The sequence below is a fragment of the Falco naumanni genome, chromosome 4 (genome assembly GCF_017639655.2).
Source record: "Falco naumanni isolate bFalNau1 chromosome 4, bFalNau1.pat, whole genome shotgun sequence".
Lineage (NCBI taxonomy): Eukaryota > Metazoa > Chordata > Aves > Falconiformes > Falconidae > Falco > Falco naumanni.
This window is the reverse complement of record NC_054057.1, coordinates 77,709,731-77,732,117: the sequence shown is the minus strand read 5'-3', so window position 1 is coordinate 77,732,117 and position 22,387 is coordinate 77,709,731. Positions and strand designations below refer to the sequence as shown.

Genomic DNA, 22,387 nt, shown 5'->3' with positions numbered 1-22,387 from the left:
TTGATGCACTGTAGAAGAATCAACTAAAAATACTGTCGTTGTTGAGTGTACGATACTGGTTCATATTGTGTTACAATTGTGAAAGCAGAGTAAAGTGGGGGAAGGATGTACTTACACAATCTAATAGTAAATTTTATTTGGTCTTTTTATAATGAGAAATGCTTAATCTTTTTTCTTTCTAAACAGTGAAGTAACATAATCCTTTCCTTTTTTGTTACTTCTCTATTTTAACTACTTTGCTTGAAAGCTGTTCAGAGAGGGACTTGCTCATTTTGCTATTCTACTTGCCATCATATGGACTTAAGTAATAATAATTTATAAACGCCTGACAAAAAGTACTTCAAAACGTTTCTTCAGATACAGTGGCAAGTGAACTATTTTTGAAGTTGAGTCCTTACCCTTCTAAAAATTAAGGTCCAATATAATGTGTTAGTTAAAAAAATGCATTTTTTGTATGCAAACCCTTTTTCCTTAAAGGTAAAAGCACTTACAGAACATTCAAAGAAGGGCAAAATGGAAATGGAAGGTTTCTGTAATACGTAGTGAAGAAGCTATTGGCATGAATGTCCTAAAAGATTGACAAAGTATCATTAGTCATTAAGATTTTGTGCATCTAAGATTGATCTTAGCTTTTATAATAGTCTATTGACTTAAACCAAAATGTAAGAATGTCTTTTCTACGAAAATAATTTAAAAACCCATCATAACCAGTTGCTATGGTAGCTCAGAGAAAATTAACTGTTCTGCTACATGCTGTGCTTTAGTTAGTCCGTGGAGTTGTGGTGGCTCTGAAACTTTGTCAACAAATACACCAAGAATTTATTTCAATGAAAATCGCTTTGTAGTCAGTGTTTTACTAAAACTAGAAAATATTTTTCCATTGCATTCTAAATTTGCAAGTAAGAACTGGATGAATCTCTGATGTGTTGTAGGGGGTTGTTCAGAAATAGAAGTTATGATAGTGACTATTTAATGTTTTTCAGAATAATTTTCAATTTCTAAAGCTGTGCATTTGTCTCTTCCTTTTGTTTCGCTTCTGCTGCGGTCTTCTAGAGTCAAAGATTGCTGGAAAACTTGAAAAACCTGGATTTCATTAAAACTTCGGTACAGTCTGCATTTAATATTTTGGTTGTATAGCTTAGTCTTTGTTAAATAAGGATAACTTTGTTTTTTAAAAACTCTTTTAAAATATTACTTAAATCATAGCCATTGTGTTGAAGACGCTTGGTATCTTTCTATGTTCTGTTCTTCAGTGAAACTGTGTGGCTTGTGTGAGTATTTGCTCGATTGCAGTGCACTCATGCTCTCAGTGGAGCCTGCAGAACAACATCCAGAATTTGTTTCCAGAGGCTGATTTTAATTCCATTTAAACCACGAATTTGTTCAGTAATACTTTTATGAAGCCAGTTTGCATAAGCCTCTCTAATACGTTTTGGCTGCATCTTACCCTGCTGTTGAGATAATGCGCACCCTGTGAAATGGCATGCAAAAATGATCCCAACTGAGGTATTTACACCAGAAATAGTTTCAGAAATTACATCTAATGTATTCATTCCAAATCAAGTTTCTGTGAGATGTCCTGTTCAACAGGGCTTGGTGGGTTTACTCCCCCTCTGCCCCCAGTTTTAATTGACAATGTATAGAAAACATAATCAGCTTAGTTTTCTGGGGCAATAGATAATTCATGGATTGTTCTGAGTGACAACAACCATTTTTGTAAAAATTGTTTTTCTAAGAGCGTTATCTCTTTTTTAACTGAATTTATTATTTTATTTATTATAATTTATTAATCATATATTAAAATTACTGAAATTATTATTTCAGTAGTGGGGAGAAAGTTTTGTGTTTCTAAGATTGTGAAATGTAGCCTCAGATGGCCTCCAGAAGTTGCCCAGTTCGTTTCACCTATCCCCAAAGTAGGACCAATTGTAATCCTTGATGTTCTCCAGTGATTCTGGGGTGATTTCCAAGAGTGTTTATTTTAGTGTTACTATCTGGAAATACATGAAGCTAAATCAACTATTTAATACAGTATATCTGCTAATGAACATGCTTAGGTTTCTTGCTTTGTAGTGCCCAAATTTTAATTATGCATATCTTTATTCAGTTAAAGCAGAATTGTATGGATTTATGATTTACTTTTCTGTGTGTATTTACAGACATGGTTACCTGCACTCCTGGAGTTAACTTCTGATACTAAGCTAATGTGAACATTGTTACTGCTGTCAAAGCAAAATGATCTGCTTTGCTCAGAAGTCTAAGGAATTATACACAGGGTTAAGTCTTGAAAAAAATAACATGAAAACGTATTTTGTTTGTTTGTTTTTTGTTAAGGTTGAAGATGAGCTGAGTTCACCAGTGGTGGTTTTCAAGTTCTTCCGGGAATATTCAGATAGAGGTATGTGATGTATTTTAGAAACAAAACCAAAAAAACTCTTAAGTTTTTTTTAAATCTACTAATTCATAAAATGATTTTGATGAGGTAGACATTAGGTAGCCCACTTCTCTTGTGTAACATGCTCGAAAAAAGATGGTGAATTCTGGTTGCAGTCCAGTGAATAGAATCCATACATGTGACAGTTTTTATTTTTAGCTAGGCTGCAGTGGTTTAAATTTTCATAACAAGTAATTTTCTGCTTTCTTGAGTGAGGAGAGATTTGCATATGATTTTGATCTTGAGAGCAGATGATGGAAGCCTCATAAGCTGCAAGCTGTGCTTGAGTGCGCTGATGGGGGAAGATCTTCCTTGGTTTTGCTTAGGCTTTCTGTTCCTTTTAAACTTCTAGTGGCTAGTTGCAAGAACCATGTATTTCTGTTATACAACTGCTGTTGTGATAGTTTTAAAAACAGCAGAACAGCCTCGGAACCACTCCGGAAATGCTGTCGCAGGTGTGCAGTAGCCACGCCACACGTGGCTCTGAGTAGAACTTACTTACTCAGACTCTGTGCTCTCTGGGAAAGAGGATTTTTGTCATCTGAGTTAAAACAGAAGATGTGCTGTTTGTATGTGCGCATGTGAGGGTAGGGGCACGTCCAGTTGGGAGGAGGCAGAAGACTCCTAGAAAACGGTGTAGTTTTGTTATGAGTGTTGATTTTAATTGTCTGTGGATTTTTTGCATTGGGCATGAAGGAGGATTGGTTTTGGTTTTAGTCTAATCAGTGGTTGCACTCACAAAGTAAACCCACTCATCCAGGTCCAGTGACTTGGTGGATTGCTTTGTGCATTGAAGCATTGATTTGAAAAGCTTTGCTAGGGAGAAGTCACCCACCTGAATTATAAGCACATGAGATGTTTAGCCATTTCAGCATGTTTTATGCGTATACTGGACTCTTAAATCCTTAGTGTTATTTTTGTGTGGTTTAGAACAGGAAGTAATCATTAAAACTTGATAAAAAAGGTAGCTGAATGTATCAAATACTGCAGCCTGCTGTGACAGGATTTTGCTTTGTGAAAACATTTTTGGTTTTGTTTCTGTTGGGGCATTTGAACCTCAAAACTGAGAGAAGTATTTTAATGATTGTTTTTAAAACTAGTATATTCAACTCTATTTTACTTCTAGTAAATGTTCCAGATGCCTTAAAAAAAAAAAATAAAATACATAATCCTTGCTAGTCTGCTTGAGGTCCAGTACATTGTGTAGATGCGTTGCATTACCTAGGAAATGTAATTGTCTTTTATCTAAATTTTAGGTTGCCTTTTCTTTAATTAAGTAAATAAAAATCCACTTCTGTGGTTCTTGTATCTTTGGATTCAGATCAAACTTCACATGCTGCACAGACCTCAACTATTCAGCACCCCATAATAAGCAACGAAAGACACATTTACGACACTTTCAATCAGTGGGTAAGAATGGATGCTTTCTCTCTTTAGGAAAAAAAGAAGGGGCAGTGGGATGCTTCCAGGGGCTCATCAATAATGATAATAAAACCTTTGGTAGACTAGTTTGATAGTTATTCTTGGTACAATATCCTCTGCAAAAGGATATCGGGTATTTTGGATCTAAAAGATGGATTTGTTCTGAGGCAAAGTTGCTTTGACATTTCAGATTATTTTACCTGTAATTCTGAAATTATTATTGTGTTTGAAGCTGTTGGTCTTGTGGGAATATGTGAAAACTTTAGAACTTTGTGATCGGCTAGGTACTTCATTGACGGTGCCTGTGCATTTATGAATAGACAGGTGGGTTTTTTTTCAGATCTTAAGAGAATTCTAGAAACCTGTGCGTTCAGAGAGCTGAGCACGTAACTATTTTGGATCAAATGCGTAGTAACCACACATACTTAATGACAGTGACAATTTTGCAGAAACTTTTGACTTGTAACACTTGGAGCTTGTTCTGACTTTTCATAATTTGAAGTGTACGTCCAGCTTTGTCCTATCCCCAGTAAGCTGGACTCTTTCGTTACAAGAAGTGATTTTGAGCAACGGAGAAAAGTCTTCAGTGTGTGGTTCTCCTCACCTGCGGGAAGAGCCTAGCCCGAGTCAGTGACTGTGGGAGGTCACGCTCTGCGTGTTTCTTTAACTGTGCCTTATCCCTTCAGCTAGGAGAGCAGTTGGCACAGCTGGTTCCTGCCAGTGGAGTTGATGTGGTAGAACTGGAAGATGAAGGCACATGTGTGCGTTTTAGCCCACTAATGACATCTGCAGGTAATGCTCACTTAATTCAGCCACTTGTAAAAACTGGGATTTGCTGTAGAACTGTACATCAACCTCCTGCTGTTAAAGCAGATATACTCAAGAAACTCTTTAGTATATTCTGCTATGGTGAGAACTTTCCTACAAATGAAACTATCTCAGCTGTATTGTTCTGCTGTGCCTTGGCAGCCAGTACATTAGTGGTAGCTCAGCTGTTACAGGTGATGTTGCCTCACTATTTCTGCAGAGAATGAATTTTACAGATTATTTTTTAAATTAATTAGGAAAAGCAAGGGGAGAAGCTCTTTCTTTCTAGCAGTTATAAAAGAAATATGAAGTATAAATTGTCTCCACCTTTTCTTCTCTCGGCTGCTTGACACAAGATGCTTGACCTTTCTGCACAGGTATTTCAACACTGAAATGGTGCTTGTGTTCAAAACATAGCTACTTAACTAGAAGAATTATTTACTAAACCTCTAGGTTTCTCTGTAATTACTGGTGTGGGGGAGGGGGAAATAAAAATCTGTGTTTTGGAAAGTGTCTTTAAGTTTCATGTTTCAGCCAGCACTGTGTTACGTATGTACTTTGTTTAGACTCAGCAGATGCACAGAGCAACTCGCAGGGGCTCAGGGTGATGCATGGTACCTCCTTTTAGCTTGTGTGGGGTGGGTGCCTTAGGCTATCCAAACACCTGACGCTGATGTGGGAAGATCCTGGTGCACGCAGAAAAGGAGATTTTAGAATAAAATTATTCTGTGATGGTTGGTTTGGTTTTGTTTTAAACAGGCATGGAAGCTAATTCATATTCTGCTTGTCTATGGGAGGAGGAGTTTTTCTGATACTAGCTACTGAGTAATGAAAAAGGGTATTGTCCTTATTAGTTTGTAACATCAGAAAAATCCTTTTTTATTAGCTTACTTATTAAGAAATCCTTAGCACTCTCCATTTTGGTGTATTAGGGAATAGATGACTGAAGGAAAAACACACAGATCAGGATATTTCAATACTATCTATAAATTGTATTTATGATTGACTTAAGAGTGTCTTTACAGATTTAATTCAGACATCTACGTGATATCCATTCACTTTTGTCACACACTAACACAGCAGCTCTTTAGTTTTAGGAACTGAAATACAAGATATTGATCAGTTAGTAGACTGCTTGAAAATGAAGATACCAGTGTTGACAAGTACACTGCAACTGAGAGAGGAGTTTGAGCAAGAAGTGAGAAGAACAGTAGGCCTGCTGTACATTGAAGATCTTAGCTGGCCAGGATTAGGTGTTGTAAGGTAAATTTTCCAATGTTTTCTTCGTTATGTGTTTGGATAGACTGTGCACGAGCAGAAAGGAATACATGGTCTTTTCAGTGGTGATCTGGGTGTATGTTTGCTGATTATTATCTGGCTTTGCGCTCCATTGAAGCTTTTGAGTGCTTTTTAATGTTTCTTGATTATTTCTTTTAAAGAAAAGCTGAAGAGTTATTTTAGCAAAATTAGGGCAACAGTTCTAATGTTGAAGGCAGCGTGTTGATCTGTTAGATGGATATGTAATATATAAGCGCATCCTGTGGTATTTAGCATAACTCATGTTTTTATTTATAATGGGATTCACCTATATATGGAATACCACTTCCAAAAACCCCTTCAGGTGTCTGTTCTGATGCTCTGATACAGCCTTCTGGGAAGGATTATGTAGTCAGAACAGTTGAAGGATAATCAATATATTGCCTAGAAATCTGTTGGGTTCAGCTCAGTTTGCAGCAGCAAGCTCACCCCACCCCAAAATCTCTGATTACAGATGCCAGTAAACTTACTGATCTAAGCTGTGGTGTCCTGAGATGTTTGGTTTGTGAAATACAGACGTTGCAGAAATACGCTAAATGTGTATATGTATTTTTGTATGTACTGTAAAGTGAAATTACTATCTTCTGGCTTGGTTTGAAGATACAACTATCACAGTGATGGGAAGAACGATGACAAACAAGAAAAAGAACTAGAAAAAATCAATACAGAACTACTGAAAAAATTAAATGAACTGGAGTCGGATCTCACTTTTTCTTTGGGTAACTGCACCATTTAAAAAACTGTTCAAGCCAATAGTAATTTTACCAGCCGTGTTACAATGGTTCAGTGGGTCATTCGTACATAGGTCATGATCATGCAAAATGACACTGCTGCCTGTATGGTTATTGTGGAAACAACATCTGTAACTTTGTTCCCTCTTCACCCCTGTTTGGGTTGGTAAATGCTCAGCAGGGTGAGCAGGGTGCACCCTGCGGGGAAGTGCTTGTGAAAACTGCCTGAGGAGCAGCTAGACCACAAAGGGTTTCTTTGTCAGAAGTAAGAGCTGCAGTGTTCTCTCAGTTAGTGCTTTCTCTAGTGAGAAGCAGATCTCATTCAAAGCCCACTGACCAGATCACCACTTTCTGTGGCTACATGAAAAGCTTCAGATGACTTTGATGATAATTAGCAGCACTTTCACATTTACATAGTGCCACATTATAGCTGCAATAATATTAATTTGCCTACTCAGAACTCTGATCATTTTCTAGTCAGCTTTCAAAAATTAAGTGCCCTAGAATTGTGGAACCAAGTAATATGTAAATGGCAGAAAGTAACAAGTTCGAAGCATATTCGACACTGATACTTATTGTACAACTCCTTGGTTGTAAAAAATACCCAGTTTTTCTTGTTTAGCTATTGTTTTCTCTTCTGTTTTTGAAAATCCACAGGGCTGAGCTTTTTTAGCCTGCATAATGTATACCTGTGCATACACTGCCCTTCATTACTGAAGCGTGTGTAGGTATTAGAATTTCCAGACTCTCGAGCATGACCGTTGCAGCTATTGTGAGAATGCTTTTTTGTACATCACAAAGACTTGATTCTCCCTCTGCTCACAGGTCCGGAGTTCGGAGGGCAGAAGAACTGTGTTTATATTGGCATGGTAACTGAGGATCTGGACGTGGCAGAGTTAGTTGAAACTATTGCAGCAACGGGCAGAGAAATTGAAGAAAATTCAAGAGTATGTATTAAATCCCAGAGCATTTCAGCACCTCTTCTTTTCCCCTTCCATATTGGCTTCAGGACATGGTTTTGTTCTTTGTGAAAGTAAACTTTGTGCTGCCGGCAAGAGACTGTATGAATTACCGTGGAAGTAATAATCTGTGTCCACATAAGGAGAACTTTTGTTACAGGATTATCACGTTCTGAGGAGGTCCCGATTTATGGTCCTATGTTCAGAAATTCCAATGAAAAACTTCAGTAGTACTGAAATAAGTTCATTCTATCGCTAAAATTAAACTGTCAAAAAGAAAACACCCAAAAAACCAAACCACCAACACCAGTCCTCGCCCCCCACCCCCAAAAAACCCCAAACAAACAAAAAGAGCCCAAAACCCCCCAAAAACCCAGCAAAACTGAAAAGGGAAGGTGGGGGCTGATTGTGAGCTGGTGTTTCCCATCACTGCTAGATGCAGTAGGACTGAGATTGTTTATATGCCAGCTTTAAGATTATGCCCTAAAATGTGAAAAATTTTAAATTGGTGGATTAAAACCAGAAATCACAAATTACCTACTGAAGTAATAAAGCTGATGATGCAATTCCTTTTGGTAAAAGCATTTACCCGATTAGAGTTCTCCAAGTGTTCTCTATAGTGGAATTCCTCAGTGACCTGCATCACAAATCAACATCTGTCCTTTTGTTCCTCTGGTGTTGGGCATTTTGTTTCCTCATGTGAAAAATAAATTCAACTTCAGAAATCCTTTGCCTATTTCTGCCCATGGAAATATGTTGACGTTGGCAATGAAATTTTTTCTAGCAGTGTTTTTTGGAGACTTTCTGCCCCCTCTTGACTCCCTGTGCTGCTTTGAGGGCAACACGAAAGGTGGCTCACTGGTAGAGTACCTGCAGTTTTTTAACTGTTGTAGTTGAAAGATGAGGAACCGAAAGTTGGAATATGGGCTACTCTGATCCTGAAGCTTCTAGGGAGGAACAAAGAGTAGTGGAGGACTCAGAAAAGTGCAGTCCTTGGAAGCAGTGACAAAAGATCTATGGTACTGAAAGGATCTTACACCATTTGATCCAAAACTGAGAAGCAGACTTAGAATGATGTTTGCATCATTTAGATTAAATTATATTTGGAACAGCAGGGAAGCTTTTAGGAAAAAAAACTATGCCAGGATCAGCAAGCCCTTAGGACATAGTGATAAATGCACTGAAAGGCAGAACCAAAACGTATGACAAACATCTTGACTGGACCAGGAGACACAGTGGTTCCTCCTTGTACTCTAAACACAGCCCCGCTGCACTGCTTTCTGTAGCTGGTACCGTGGGGATTTGTAGCTTGCTGTGGTGGTCAGTTCCTGGCTTCCCTCTCCCCCGGGAAAAAGCAGCAGCTTTCTCTTTTTCTATTGTTTTTTATTAACTGTTGGTAACCCAGATTTTTGGTGTTTTGGAGGAAGCACCTGTCATGTAGGTGTTGTGCCATATTAAAACCCCTATTAAGTTACGGAAATTGGCATTTGTCTTGCACAAGACAATATTGTGACTTCTGTTTTTTGACTTTTTGGGTTTGTTCATTTATTGCCCCCGCAACTCTCCCAGTAAGTTGCTTGTCCTTTGCAGCATAAACCATCACTGGTGCTGGTGTAGGATGCCACAGGGCTCAGGCTGCCAGTCATACATTAAATATGAAAAACAAAGTTGAACATGGAGTGACACAAACCAGGTCAGACTGACTGTGAGGCTGGTTCCAAGTCCTGGGTACTTCCAGAAACCAAGATGTACTCTCTCAACCTAAAAATTCTTTCCAGTCAGATTCAGCATCTGCTCAACACTTACGTAGTGTGCAGCTCTATGAAAAATTTGGGTCGCAGACTCATTTCTAAGTAAAAGAAAAATACGTACCATTCCTGTTTAAAATTACATTCTGTCCTCCGGGTATATCTTGTAAAAATCCTGCGTCCAAATTTATATATATTATATATATATAAAAGTACATAATAATGTGATTTCTGGTTTTTATTAGCTGTTGGAAAACATGACTGAAGTTGTTAGGAAAGGGATCCAGGAAGCACAGCTTCAGCTTCAGAAGGCAAATGAAGAACGACTTCTGGAAGAGGTAAGGCTATAAACATTCGTTACCTGGGGGCTTGTCACAACACCGGGAGCATGCTCACCGACCAGTGTTTGGCTGTGACTTTGCAGGGACTGCTGCGACAAATACCTGTAGTAGGCTCTGTGCTGAACTGGTTCTCTCCATTCCAAGCGTCGCCAAAAGGAAGAACATTTAATTTAACAGCAGGTAGGACGTGCTGCATCCTCAGCCACCTTGTGCTGTCATCAGAATGGTTTCCTGTTTTATACTGAAATTACAACATGCTTTCTTGTGCTGATTTGATCATGAGTGACATAATCCACCCTCAGCATGTAAAAGAACGTGCTTTGCTATTCCTGTAGCACCCAGTAAGACAGTCTTCTGACCTTGTACAATTTACATTTCGTTCTTGCATGTTGAGTCACATTAAAGAAGCTGTATTAGACGCTGGCATTTATTAACAGAGGAATCATTCCTGTGACTTTTGGCTATGTGTGCTGCAAGTTTAGTGTTTGTCCCGTCTTTGCAAATACATAAGCTAGCAGGGTGGCGCCGCTCTTGGAACGTCCCTTTCCCATGTAGGGGCACATGTATCCTCCTGAGTGTGCTTGTCAAGCGGCACAGGGATGTTCCACTGCACTACTGGAACATGTTCCCTCTGCCCAAAAGCCTGGTTTGTGACACCGCCTGGCTCTTGCCACACTGTTAAAATGCTCGTTTGCGTGCTGGAGTGCGCAGGGGCTGACAAGGGCAGGCTACAACCAGCTGAGCACTGGCCTGAACCTGGCTTTGCAGGAGACAGTAATGAATGGAATGTTACAGTGTAAAAGACTCATATTTGTAATTCATGCCTGGTGATGTGAAAATAACAGTCTTGCTTTTACATCACTAAGGCTGATGTACTAATGTAGTATTTCTGAATTTATAAATTGTCACTGTAGAGATTGTGGCAGAGTCTTAAGAACATTCCTGAACTCGGCAAAGCTTTCTGCATGGCCCTGCACCCAGCGAGGAAGGCTTCCTGCTGTATTTAGGATCTTTCTTTCCAATTCCTGATGCGCCAGCTGGAAGGTTCTTATGGCAGAGAACAGCAAGGTGGCCTTGGGAATTCTACCCCCCCCCATAGCTAGATACCCCTTCCAAGTGCAGTGCGCAGTAGCTTGCAGCTGGGGATGTGTCACGCGCCCAGCGGAGAAGGGAAGAAGGGCTGCTGGGGGCAGTGGTGTGGAGTGAGGGCGAGGGGAAACCATCCGTCTTCGTAAGGCTCAGCACTCCTGCCCCTAGGTACTCGGCAATGGATTTCCATCAAGTGGCAGTTCCACCTTAACCTAGCACACGCAGTTTCAGAAATGTGCATTAAAAATAAGGCTTTTACATACCTTATAAATACAGATGAACAGAAAACTGGTCTGGTTTGTGCTATATTCAACTTGATACTTCTTTTTTTAACCTGCAGGCTCTCTCGAATCCACAGAATCTACTTACGTATCAAAAGCCCAAGGAACTGGCACTACTCCACCACCAACTCCTACTTCCAGCCTTGCGAAGCAAAGGCTTCCTGGTAAGTTTCTACCTTTTTTTTTTTTTTTCTTTTTATAAAGCTTGCCAAAACCTCTTGCCATCCAAGTTGCATGACACAGGAAGACCCACATGATTTTCCATCTTTCATAATATCTGGAACTACAGCTCATCTTCTCACACTCTTGTCTGCCTTAAAAACCTTAATTTAAACATGGCCCAGAACACCACCACAGTCTGTTTTTCCCCCCCCAAGAATTCTTCCTGGGGCTACAGAAAGTTGTTATCCTATTAACTGACAACTGCCCATGAAGTCTAGAATCTTCCTGTGGAATATAATGAGGTTATTTAGTGTAAAACTTTTGGCTTGTTTACCCGCTAATTTACAATTTGAAATAAAAGCATAAATAGCGTATAATCATTTATTTAAGCAACTGCATTTCTATTGCTGCCTTGCATTTTGTGGACAGAGTTGTTCTAAGGTGGAGATCTATTCTGTGTAGTTGTAAGTAATGACTGTTGGTTTGACTGGCAGGAAAACCGTAGTTTTCACTCACCTTCTGAGCTGGTTGGCTTCCAGCCTGTGGTTTTCAGTGGAAGCTTTTACCCTAGAATGACTTCACTGTGCGTGCGGGCAGCTTGTGTTTCAGCTGAATGTTAACAGTCTCTGTACGCAGGATAACGTAACGGGTGCTCTTGCCTTGCCTGCATATCTGCAACTGCAAGAAAGTATGTCTGTGGTTAGGGTACAAGCGAGCACCCAAATAAAGTCTTTGTAGTTTTAAAATTCAGGTACTTTCTTTGAAACTTAACTTGTGCATAGCGCATTTTGTATCTGCTGCCTTCATCGGTACCGTATTCTTCAAACACTTCACAGGACAGAAAATTTTTAAAAGGTCTCTAAGAAGTTCTGATGCGTTCAGTGAGACCAGTTCAGTCAGCCACTGCGATGACCTGGAGAAGGTGGATCAGAGACCCCCAGCTCAACCCCCTGGCCAAGAGCAAGGATCGTTGGAGATGGAAAAACCAGAGGAGCAGAAGGTGGTGGCACAGGCAACCAAGACAGATGCTGAGGATGTTCCAACTGACACATCACCACATGACTGCGTGAAGGCAGAGGAACATGAAAGTCAAAGATAAAGTCCAGAGTGTGCGTTTCAGACTCTGCAGAGGACGCCCGTGCCCGGGTATTAATGATGCATTTCAGATGTGAAGAGTGCCACACACTACAGTACTAACTACTGTAACTTATTAACTGGGATTTTGCACAAATATAAATTCCCCCTCCATGGGACAGAGATTTGTCTTATTGTACACTTGTTAATCCTCTACATGTTGGTGTCACCAAAGTACTAGTGAAATTTATTAAGTGCTCATAAACATTTATAAAAACATTTGGCAGTTATCCTTCCTCTAGGAAGCTAAGCATGGACACACAATTAATACAGCTTCACCCAGTAATAGTAAAATGACCTTATTTTATGTTATTACACTTCAAAATAATCTGCCAATTGTTCACCTTTTGAACATTTAAATTCAGTTTAGCCTCTCCAGCAAAACATCTCCTGAAGGCACGCTAGCTCCATTTTGCTCCTTTTTTTTAACCTTATAAATAACATTGCCAAGCAGTCACGGTGGGGCGAGCGTTAGAGTATGTATATAGAAGTCACTGAGTAGTGTTTTGCCATGAACTCGCCTTTCCTGCTGTTGTATGACTTGACCCATCCAGCTAAGGCCCCAGGGACACTGGTGACCGAGTTAGTGAGCGTTAAGGCTTTTAGAAAGGAACAGTGCCTCTGCATGCTGCAACGGCTTCTTGCTTCTGCCGCCAGAAAGCATCACCAATGCACCATCATTTTCCTTTGCACGGCCTTTATAAACCAAATACGATCGAACACATCTATGTAGTGTAACTGGAGTTCTTTGTTGTGTATTTTTAAAGATAGTTTTAGTAAAGCTTGAAAAACCAATACATTTGTAATGGTTTCAACACTTATTTTTTCAATAACGGTAACTTACCTATGGTAGGAATTGTACAGACTCAACAAAGTTATAGGTTACTTACACTACAGCACAACTTCATAGTGTCTAGGACTACTTAATGCACAAGCAAAGCTTTGGGTAAATCAAAAGCTGAGGTGTAAAACCTTTGTCCCCCCTTTCCCCCTCCCAAATGTTGCTGCAAACTTCCAGAGCCTCTTCGAGAAAGGAGATCTCTGCAAAAGCTTGCTTTCCCAAGGGAGCTGCTGAGGAAAACAGTCCCATCTCTACAGAACTGGATGCAAGTAACTGTAGTTTGCTTTGCTTTGTGTTCTGATGAGTGTTTTTCCTTCCCCCCCCAAAAGGTAAACACACCATCATGGCTGTAGTGGTAGCAGGGCTGACTTTGATGATCTGAAGAATTTGGGGTTTTTGAATTGTTCTGTCACCTGATTTGACTCTGAGCTTCTAGACGCTGGGGGCTGGGATGCCGTGAACCAAGTTAATTTTGCTGTTGGGGTAATTTATGTAAATCAGAGTGCAATTTTTCTAAAGTGCAAAAACAATTAAGTTGACTAGTCTTCCTCCTTGGTTTCTTGGTGCAATGAAGTATGTTAATAAGAGTAATTTGTTGGCGATAAAATTATCGCCACAAGGATTAATTTTTAATGTTTTTATATTTGGAAGTGTTTAAACCAGTAGTTTTGTTGGAATGAGCTTCATTCTTTAGATACTCTCTGAATGTTTCAATAAAGATTCTTCAAATTACTACTCTTGCATGGAGTTACTGTTGAAGGATACATCCCTGTGGTTGAGCAGCTTTGTGTGAAAAATCATTCTCTAAAGTACACACCAGTGTCCTGACTTACCTTCTCCAGCTCTCAGCACTGCGCCTTCTCTTTACCTGTGCCGATCAAATCCCTGCACTGGAGCAACAGAACATAAACAAAGCCAAATTCTTACTTCAAAGTAGCAGTGATTCCTAGATCAAAGTAATACAGAAAAAGCAAGTTACTTCTGTCAAAATATTTTATTTTGAAAAGCAGGGGAAGGATGGTATTTGTGACCAGCAATACGCTTTTTGGAAAAAATTGCTTTTCTTGCAAGACTACTTCCCTAAAGCAGTTGTGATCTTTGGTGCCAGATTAGATCTTGTCAGAACAAACCTGTTCCCACAACCCTTCTTCATTTTTCTTGTAGATGCGGGGTTTCCTGTCAGGAAACAGGGAGCGAGATGGAAAAGGATGTTCTTTTAAAAATGTTAATGTAGACCTAATGTGGGAAACAAAGTGGGGTGGCTCAGCCAGGGGCGATGTGGAAAGATTCTGAAAAACAAGATATTCATATTCAACAAGATATTGATATTCAGAAAACAAACTTCTCAATTATTCTGCTTTTTAATAATCTTATTTCCCAACCTCCCCAGCAGCACACTGGGAAAAGTTTGACAGACCATACCACACTCTCTACGCAGCTAGAAGGAAAAAAAAAAGTCAGTTTCAGGTACCTGTAAAATCTGTTTATCATCTTGTTCCAGCCAGAAATCCACATGTGGGAAAGGCCTCCAGAAATAAGGCCCAATATGGAGTTGTTCCTTCTTTGCATCATAAATATTAGTCAGCTGTAACGACACAGGGAGCCTTAAGAGTTAGAGGATGCTTACACTGATGACAGACAGCAAATTCCCTTCATCTGGAAGGCCTTAAGCTGCAGCTTCTCTCTCAGACACGCCACCTGCCAACTCGGCTCTGCTTCGCGCCTGTTGCGTTAAGGTTAACCAATTATTCTGACAAACCAGACATGAAACTGTAACAACAAACCCAGAACTGAAAGATCCTGCCGGGATTATGCCCATGACCTGAATCTCCTTACGTAAGTTACCCCGCCGACAGCCGCAGGGCTGGCACCAGCAGGTGGAACAGCTGTACTTCCAGGTGAGGCTGACCGCGGCAGGAGCGGTTTGATCTCCACCGTTGCCCTTTGCCTCTGCTCTTCCACCTTCGCATTTGTTCCTTACGGATGGAATGGTACCAAAGTATTTCCTTCCCTCCCCCCCCCCCAAACTTTTGACATTTTATCGCCCCCAGCTGGACTCCCCTTCCAGCAAAAACACCCTTTTTCACCCCTGTTATTTTTACTCACTGATGCTCCTGTTAAAACATGGGCTGAACGCAAATCCTCATCCGGTCCTTTTTCTGGGAAGGTTGCAGGGAAAATCTCTGCTGTTTTAACATTCACAGCTGGCAGGAAATAGTTTAAATAAAGCAGCAATTAATTCTTAGAAAACGCTTGTTTAAAATGACCGTGTGCCCAACACTACTATGCTGCAAGGACCTGGCGCCCGTCAATACTATTCTTGTATTTCACAGTACCACGAACCCCTGAGCCTGTGATACTGTATTTTCTACTTATTTTGCTTTGGCAGCATTTCAATGTTTCAGAAGAACATTTTTCAGAGATACTTTTATTAGAAAAAACATAATAAACAATGAAAAGAAGGTTGAATACTAACAGTAGCTCGATCCTGACAAAATCCTAAGTACAGCTAAAATCTGCTCGCATTTATACACAGCCAATTCCACGTGTGCAGCTCCCTAACTGTGGTACCAGAAGAAAACGTGTATTTCTACCTACGCCTCCAACGGCAGCACTTAACTTACAGGACAGGCTTTACCTTCTCATTAAAAGCAGCCCACTTACTATTGGAATCTGAAAAGCAATCCAGTTAAATTAGAACTCCGTTATTCTTTTGTAACTCACCTATTCCGTAAATGATCGGAAAGTGAATATCCTTTTCTTCTCTGTCATTGAGTTCTGTAAGAAAAAAGAAGTCAAACTTGTAAGGCTCTGAATGTTTTTCTCAGCAGTGTTTTATCTAGTTGTGTGTTAGAAGAACATATCCGATATTGCTTAAAGACAGAAATAACACCCAAAGAAGCCTAAAAGAAATAAGGAAGAGAAGGTGGAGGTCAGTAACAATATGCTGGGGGCCTGGAGCAGCGCTCTTATCTCCTGACAGCACAGGCAGCGCCAGCCAGCTGCCGCTCCACTGCCTGCACGGGCAATTCACAGGGAAAACCACCCACAATCCAACGCTACAGGGATCCCAAGTTTCAAAGCTGTAAGTCACCAACAGCACTGAAGCACAAAGATGATGGAAATACGACCTGAACACGATATGAAGAAAAGGAAATCAATTCTTCCTTTACGTGACATCCTGCACTATGAACCAAGTGATTTATCAATTCATTTGGACCTGCAGGGAGGCAGGTCTGACAACCCGGCAGGTCAAAGGCCTGTGAGTGCCTTTCTCAGTTGCCTCAAGATATTCATAAGTACACATGGATATCTTTCATGGATACATACCCCTCTTTTCATGGGACAAACGTGGCAAAATAACCTGGTAATGATCCCAGGTGGTTCTACTGTCAGTTGTATTTCAGCAGCACCCTCAGCACACTATTTGCCATCACCACAGACACTACCAGCAGTAAAACTAAGAATTACAAACCACGATGGAAGACTTGCACTGTTCTTTCTCGCAGGACAGCTAAAAGTGCCACGTGTGAAAGACCCCTGCACTTTGATTTCAGTGGCTAAAGATACTTCAAAAACTAAAGAAACATTTTCTTACCTGTTACGCAGAAAGTCACTAAATGAACATCATCCGGTTGGACATCAAATGCTCCTACAGCAACAACGACAGCAGCAATGTATAAGACTGACTGGTGGCAAAGCAGGTGCTGTATATAGACGAGGGGGCATTACCAGTGCTGCGCACTGCAGAATAGATGGGCAGAGATACCTAATGCACTGTTCCTAGATAAGGCAACAGAGCAAAGAGCATTTTGCAGATTTGCTTCAAACTAACTTATAAAATTAAAGCCACAGCTACTAAACAGAAATTTACAGAGTAGCCATTTGTCATAGCAAAAATGTGCTTTAAAAAAAAAAAAAAAAAAGGCATTGTGCCACAGCTCTTTTTATTGACACTGGTTTAGCTCTAGCAGCACACCAGTTCTGCTTTAGTTCACTATACATTTAACAGCTTCTATTTCGTGTTTACCTAAACCATTACATATAAAGTAAGCAAACCCAGACTTTTATTAGCTATAAATTAATTGTTTTTTACCATCCCACACACTAGAAAAAAAATCCCTTTTTTTCGAAGTTCTAATAGCAATACAGCATTATTGTTTCAAATTGTGACTTGATGCGTGAAAATCAGAAGGTTGAAAAAATAAATTACCCAAAATACTTTATTCTGTACAGAACCCTCACACAACATAAAACACAAATAACCGGAATCACTAGGTGCAATGGCCACGAGGGTGCACCCCAGGACCTTTGCTGGGTCTGTTTTCTTTTTACTTTATCCCCTTGGCCACCTCCCTCCAATCCTGACATACGCTTACAGGTGAGCAGGTACTTTACATGTCCAATTTGTTTGTAAAGCACTGCATTCACTCCTCTGGACTACAGATTTTATGAACAGGCTTAGCATCTTTCATCAGACAATTCCAAACAATAATTAGATTTTACCTCATCACATTAAGGCACAAAATTAATAGTAACTAGTGAAGTCACCCACATGTATAGGTTTAGACAGTGACAACACTTGACCAAGATCACATAGCTATCGGCAGCAGAGCCAGGAGTTGAGCCCAGCTAAACTGCACCCCAGTTCTACACGCTAGAATAAGCGCCAGGAAGAAATTACAAGCGTAGACCCTCCATCCCACGTACTGGCCATATGTGAGCCTCAGAAGCCCAACCCTTCTCCACACCCTGTTCTCAGGTAGAGAAAACATCCTTCAAAATGAAGCCAGATTTCTTTCCATTAAATGTCAGGGGGCTCAGATTACAAACAAGCTTTACCCAAATCCAGTCAGAACTATTTTTTTTTGGACACGAGAGCGGAAAAAATGTGAACTTACTAAGAAGCTGATTAGTAAGTTTTTGTGATAACTGCCTATCATCATTGAAACCTCCAACTAGGTGCACTTCCAGCCTAACAGAGATGGAATAACAGGAAACAGCAATTAAAAAGACATCCCAAAGTGAATAGCTTTACAAAATAATCCCCAGCCCAAACTGCAAAGCAATCATTAAGAGAAGCCTCGCTTTTCCAGTCGCATGCACCAAGCTGGTTTGCATTACATAGCAGGTTACAGTCATTCCATTCTGAACGTTTCAGGGATCACCCAGGAAATAGCCCAGATTAGAAACTTTAAGAGACATTACATGCATGCAATTCTACCCAATCCAGTGGTATCTCCAACGGTCAGCACTGCTGGTTTGGACTGAACTAAGTAACCACCTTTCAGTTCCCAAGAAAAGGTTAATTAAACATGAGAATTTTTGCTCCTGTGACCCCATCACAACTATTCTGGACCATACAGCAGGGTTCTTCTCTGAGAAGTGTCTATGTAAAGACAGATCCTGACAAATCATGAGTTTTCAGAGACCGTATTTTCTAAGTTCATAGACTTTTTGTTCTTATCAAACTACAGGGGAAAACATCTCCACATCAAGAAAGAACCTTGTTTGCTAAATTCTGTTTCAGGCTTTTTTCCTCCCACTGTCCTGCCTGTCCACCCCCCCACCCCCGCTTTTGCTTTTTTTTTTTTTAAATGCAGGACTTCAAAAAATCCCAGATAGATTATCAGATCCCAAAAGGAATTACAAGACCAATGGTCTAAAAGGAAAAATATAACATAAACCCAAAACCAGTTCTTTGGAAAATCTCACACATCTGAAACAAAAGCTAACTGGGAAACAGTAAACACAAAACCTCACAACAGCCTTTTACAGACACACTATTCAGAACAGAACCACGCTTCGAACCAGTGCTAAGAACTACCTCAAACTCATCAAGGAAACTGTTGTCACTTTACATGTAGTTCCTGATTAATAAATATTTCCTGCACAATCACCTTCTCTGAACCCCATAAAATCACATAAAAATTCCCCATCTTACAAACTAGTGACTTTTGTGAAAAACAGTACACAAGAAGTGAGAGCAGAGCTGACCTTCCATATCCTGTAGTGTTAGAGAAAGATTTTACTGAACTCATGATGAGTGACACCTCAGCTTCTGTGTCTGATCCATCGCAGTGTGTCAAGCAGGTAGCTCCACTGCCTGAGGAGAACATGACAAGACAGTGAATGACATTGTTGGAGGCTGTTAGCTACCGTAATTGAAATTTGTAAGTTTACACTACTATAGTAGCATAAAAGCTACGTACAGCACCACCTCGCTTCCTCTCAGGACAGCAGTCTCTGACACAACATACGGGCCGACTGAATGAGACAATAACCTCTTTGTGTGCCCCATTATACAACCACCAGAACCCGTGCGAAAGGCACAGGTGCCCTCTTAACCAGGACCAGGCAACATCTCTAATGTCAGAAATCCAGGCAACTTCTACAAATTCAAATTCTGCCTCTGCTATTACCAAGCCCTGCAGGCCCAAGCTGCGGAACACAGCCAAGGCCTGCAGCTGCCACTACCCACTGGCCACCGGAGTGGATCAAGTTTAGGATCTACTCACTGAGCAACCAAAACGTAGAACCTCTTGACACTAAACAAGCCAACTCTTTGAACAAGTCAGTTAGTAAAGACATCACGCGACTGTCTGAGATTCGAGTTCATATAAACATAATTGCAGGGGTTTTTATTAATACAGCATAATGCAGTACTAATTCATTACTTCAGGGGTACACGTTTTTTTCCGAACATCCTTTAAAGATACCTGTGTGCCGGAGCACAACTATGTGGCAGGTAGTTGCATCATCCGATCCAAGAATGGAAACAGAACCTATTTTAAAGGAGAGAAACACAGTAAGAACTTTGTTCACAATCACTGCTTCAGTCAAAGAAAAAAAATATTTATGTTCCTACACACCATCTTTAGGGGTGGTCACTGCAAACTCTCTCTGCTGGACATACAGAAGACCTTTGGGTTCCACAATTCGAGCAGGCTGACTTCGCAGAAGCTTTGCCTTTTCCTAAAGATAAATGATAACAGAGACTACAGTGGCTGAATTCTCAGGTGCATCCATTACTCGACAGAAACATCACCTCTGAAGAGCAAAGGGACCCAGGTCAAGCAGAAACATACATATTTTATATTATGCAGTATTTAGAATTTTGAGAATGTTTTGCTTTCCTGCCAGTGATCTAGTTAATCATTAAATCCCACCGTTCCACAGACACACAAACTCCTTTTCCCTGCTTTATAGACAACAGAATGGAGATATGCAAAAAAGCAATAGGACTTGGCAAAGAGTACATTAGACAATAACAGAGCTGATCTTTGGAAGTTTAATCACGACAGGGAACTTTTAAAACATTGAAGTTTCAGTTTTCTAGTGCCACAATCCAGCACGTTTATTGAGCACATATCAAAGTATCGCTATTTTTTTGCTTGCTTAGTGAACAGAAAACCCAGATTCCTGGGCTGTGACTACCGCAGTGCTCTGCCACAGCCCTGCTGGGCAGGCAGTGGATTTCTATCCAGGGGCTCAAAAACACTGGACAGTTTGATCACATTTGCAACAGCTTTCTGCAAAAACTCATGTTTCTATAAAGAAGCATCTTCTGATGAGAAACATGTTCCCAACCAGCTCTGCTCAGCCGATCCTGGCTCACAGCCTGCCCTTAGGATTACAACATTTATATGCCGAAAGCGGGGTCAATACCTTCCTAGAAGTTACATTCTTGAATTTTATCGTTCCTTTTTGTTACTTCGCACAGGAAGGGGCGGCCCAGCCCGGCCGACGCACCCAGCCGCCCGCCCCGCAGCTCCCCCCCAACCAGCCACCCGTCGCCTCAGGGCGCTTCCCACGGCTCCCCTCCGGGGACATCCCTCGCCTTCTCCTCAGTCAAACCCTGGCTCCGTTACCGCAACGCGGGGAATGCGGCGGTGCCCGGGGCCGCCCCACGGGCCTTGCCCGCCTCAGCCCGGGCCCGGGCCCACCTCAGCCCGCGCACGGGGCCGCCCCGCTCCGCCACCCGCCCTGGCCGGCCGAGGCAGCGGACTCCCCCCGGGCACCCCCGCCGCTCCGCACAGCGCGCCGGGCAGGGCGGGCCCCACCGGCGGGCCCCTTCGCGCCGCCTCCTCACCTCGAGGTACGGGTAGGCGCGGATCGTGTCGCCCGTGGGCCGGGCCAGGTCGATGCGCTCGCCGTTGATCAGCAGCGGCATCTCGGGGAGCGCCCAGGCCCGCGGCGGGAGGCGGCGGCTCCGCGCTTCCCCCCCAGGGCCGGGCCGGGCCGGGCGCCGCCGCGCGGGGCGCTGGGAAAGGCGGCGGCGGGGAGCGGGCGCTGCCGGGGGCCCGGCCCGGGCGGGCTCTGCGGGGGGCGGCGCCTGCGGCCCGGCCCCGCCTGCGCGCCTGGCCCCGCCCCGCGGCCGTGCGGCAGCGGCACCCTCGCCTGCCGCGCTGCCCCCGCGCAGTTGTAAGAAATCCTTCTGGAAATAAGCACGGTAACGGGCCGCACGCGCACGCAAACCCGCGCCGCTATCCATCCTCCCCCAGCACCCACCGAACCAAGTTTCCAGACAAGCCCAAGGGCGACGGATTTCCCTTGAAGAGCGGGTTTTTCCAGCCGTTGGCCCTGGGGGACAGGCACAAGAGCAAGCAGCGGAGGGGAACTGCTCCCCCCACGCACCCAGCCCCCCCCGCTCCACCTGCACCAAACAGCCCAGGCAGCCACTTCCTTCATCGTGTTTCTCACCTCAGGCCTAACGCCCACCTCCAGCACGGCGTTCCGTTCCTTTCCACACCGTCAGTATTTACACAACAAAGTCTCTCGCAAAATGCCAGCACGTGCCAGCGCACCCGCCTGCACCTGCGCTAAGCACAGCAGCACCACCAAGGAGCAGAGGAGCAGCTCACGGAGTCACAGAAACACCGCAGCCTTCCCACAGAACCCGTGTTTGGAGCAGGTCACATGTCCGCGTATTCTTTGGTATTATACTTCACATCACTTACATGTGTCCTTTTTTGCATTTAACAAGTCGTGGAAGCTGCTGAATCTCGTACCTGCCATCACAACTTGGAAGCTTCACACAGCCTCATTTTCTAAGGGGGGGCTGACTACATTGCTAAAGACATGAAAGAACAGAGAAAAGCAGCTTCCAAAGAACGTGTTC

The 22,387-nt window shown here is 42.2% G+C and overlaps 2 protein-coding genes across 4 annotated transcripts in view; one reads left to right on the top strand and one right to left on the bottom strand.

Annotated features, from left to right (window-relative positions):
- PDXDC1 (pyridoxal dependent decarboxylase domain containing 1) overlaps positions 1-13,998 on the top strand; it is a 32,075-nt gene extending 18,077 nt beyond the window's left edge. For both annotated transcript variants that reach the window (XM_040590030.1, XM_040590029.1), the window contains 11 exons: positions 1,054-1,104; positions 2,335-2,398; positions 3,756-3,844; positions 4,543-4,648; positions 5,755-5,926; positions 6,581-6,699; positions 7,537-7,658; positions 9,664-9,756; positions 9,843-9,939; positions 11,189-11,293; positions 12,128-13,998. In XM_040590030.1, coding sequence (XP_040445964.1) covers positions 1,054-1,104; positions 2,335-2,398; positions 3,756-3,844; positions 4,543-4,648; positions 5,755-5,926; positions 6,581-6,699; positions 7,537-7,658; positions 9,664-9,756; positions 9,843-9,939; positions 11,189-11,293; positions 12,128-12,390 — 1,281 coding nt within the window. In that variant the 3' untranslated portion in view covers positions 12,391-13,998. The remainder of the gene's footprint in view (positions 1-1,053; positions 1,105-2,334; positions 2,399-3,755; positions 3,845-4,542; positions 4,649-5,754; positions 5,927-6,580; positions 6,700-7,536; positions 7,659-9,663; positions 9,757-9,842; positions 9,940-11,188; positions 11,294-12,127) is intronic.
- Positions 13,999-14,245: 247 nt separating this feature from the next.
- On the bottom strand, positions 14,246-21,538 carry NTAN1 (N-terminal asparagine amidase). 2 transcript variants are annotated; one of them, XM_040590032.1, is made up of 10 exons: positions 21,359-21,538; positions 20,139-20,241; positions 19,986-20,051; positions 19,264-19,372; positions 18,168-18,241; positions 16,865-16,918; positions 15,991-16,044; positions 15,373-15,470; positions 14,738-14,851; positions 14,246-14,442 (listed from the first exon to the last, which is right to left on the bottom strand). In XM_040590032.1, exons 1-10 carry the CDS (start codon positions 21,437-21,439, stop codon positions 14,416-14,418), a joined length of 780 nt encoding a protein of 259 aa, XP_040445966.1. In that variant the 5' UTR covers positions 21,440-21,538; the 3' UTR covers positions 14,246-14,415. The 2 variants fall into 2 exon arrangements, with proteins under 2 accessions (XP_040445966.1, XP_040445965.1); XM_040590031.1 differs by having other exon boundaries at positions 14,246-14,555; positions 21,359-21,536.
- Between the last annotated feature and the right edge of the window lie 849 nt (positions 21,539-22,387).

Coding starts and splice junctions, on each gene's coding strand:
- NTAN1 (XM_040590031.1), bottom strand. CDS start 21,439: ATGCCGCTGCTGATCAACGGCGAGCGCATCGACCTGGCCCGGCCCACG. Junction 16,045..16,864: donor AGTGACTTTCTGCGTAACAG/GTAAGAAAATGT, acceptor TTTTTCTTACAG/AACTCAATGACAGAGAAGAA. Junction 14,556..14,737: donor ATGATAAACAGATTTTACAG/GTACCTGAAACT, acceptor CTTGTTTTTCAG/AATCTTTCCACATCGCCCCT.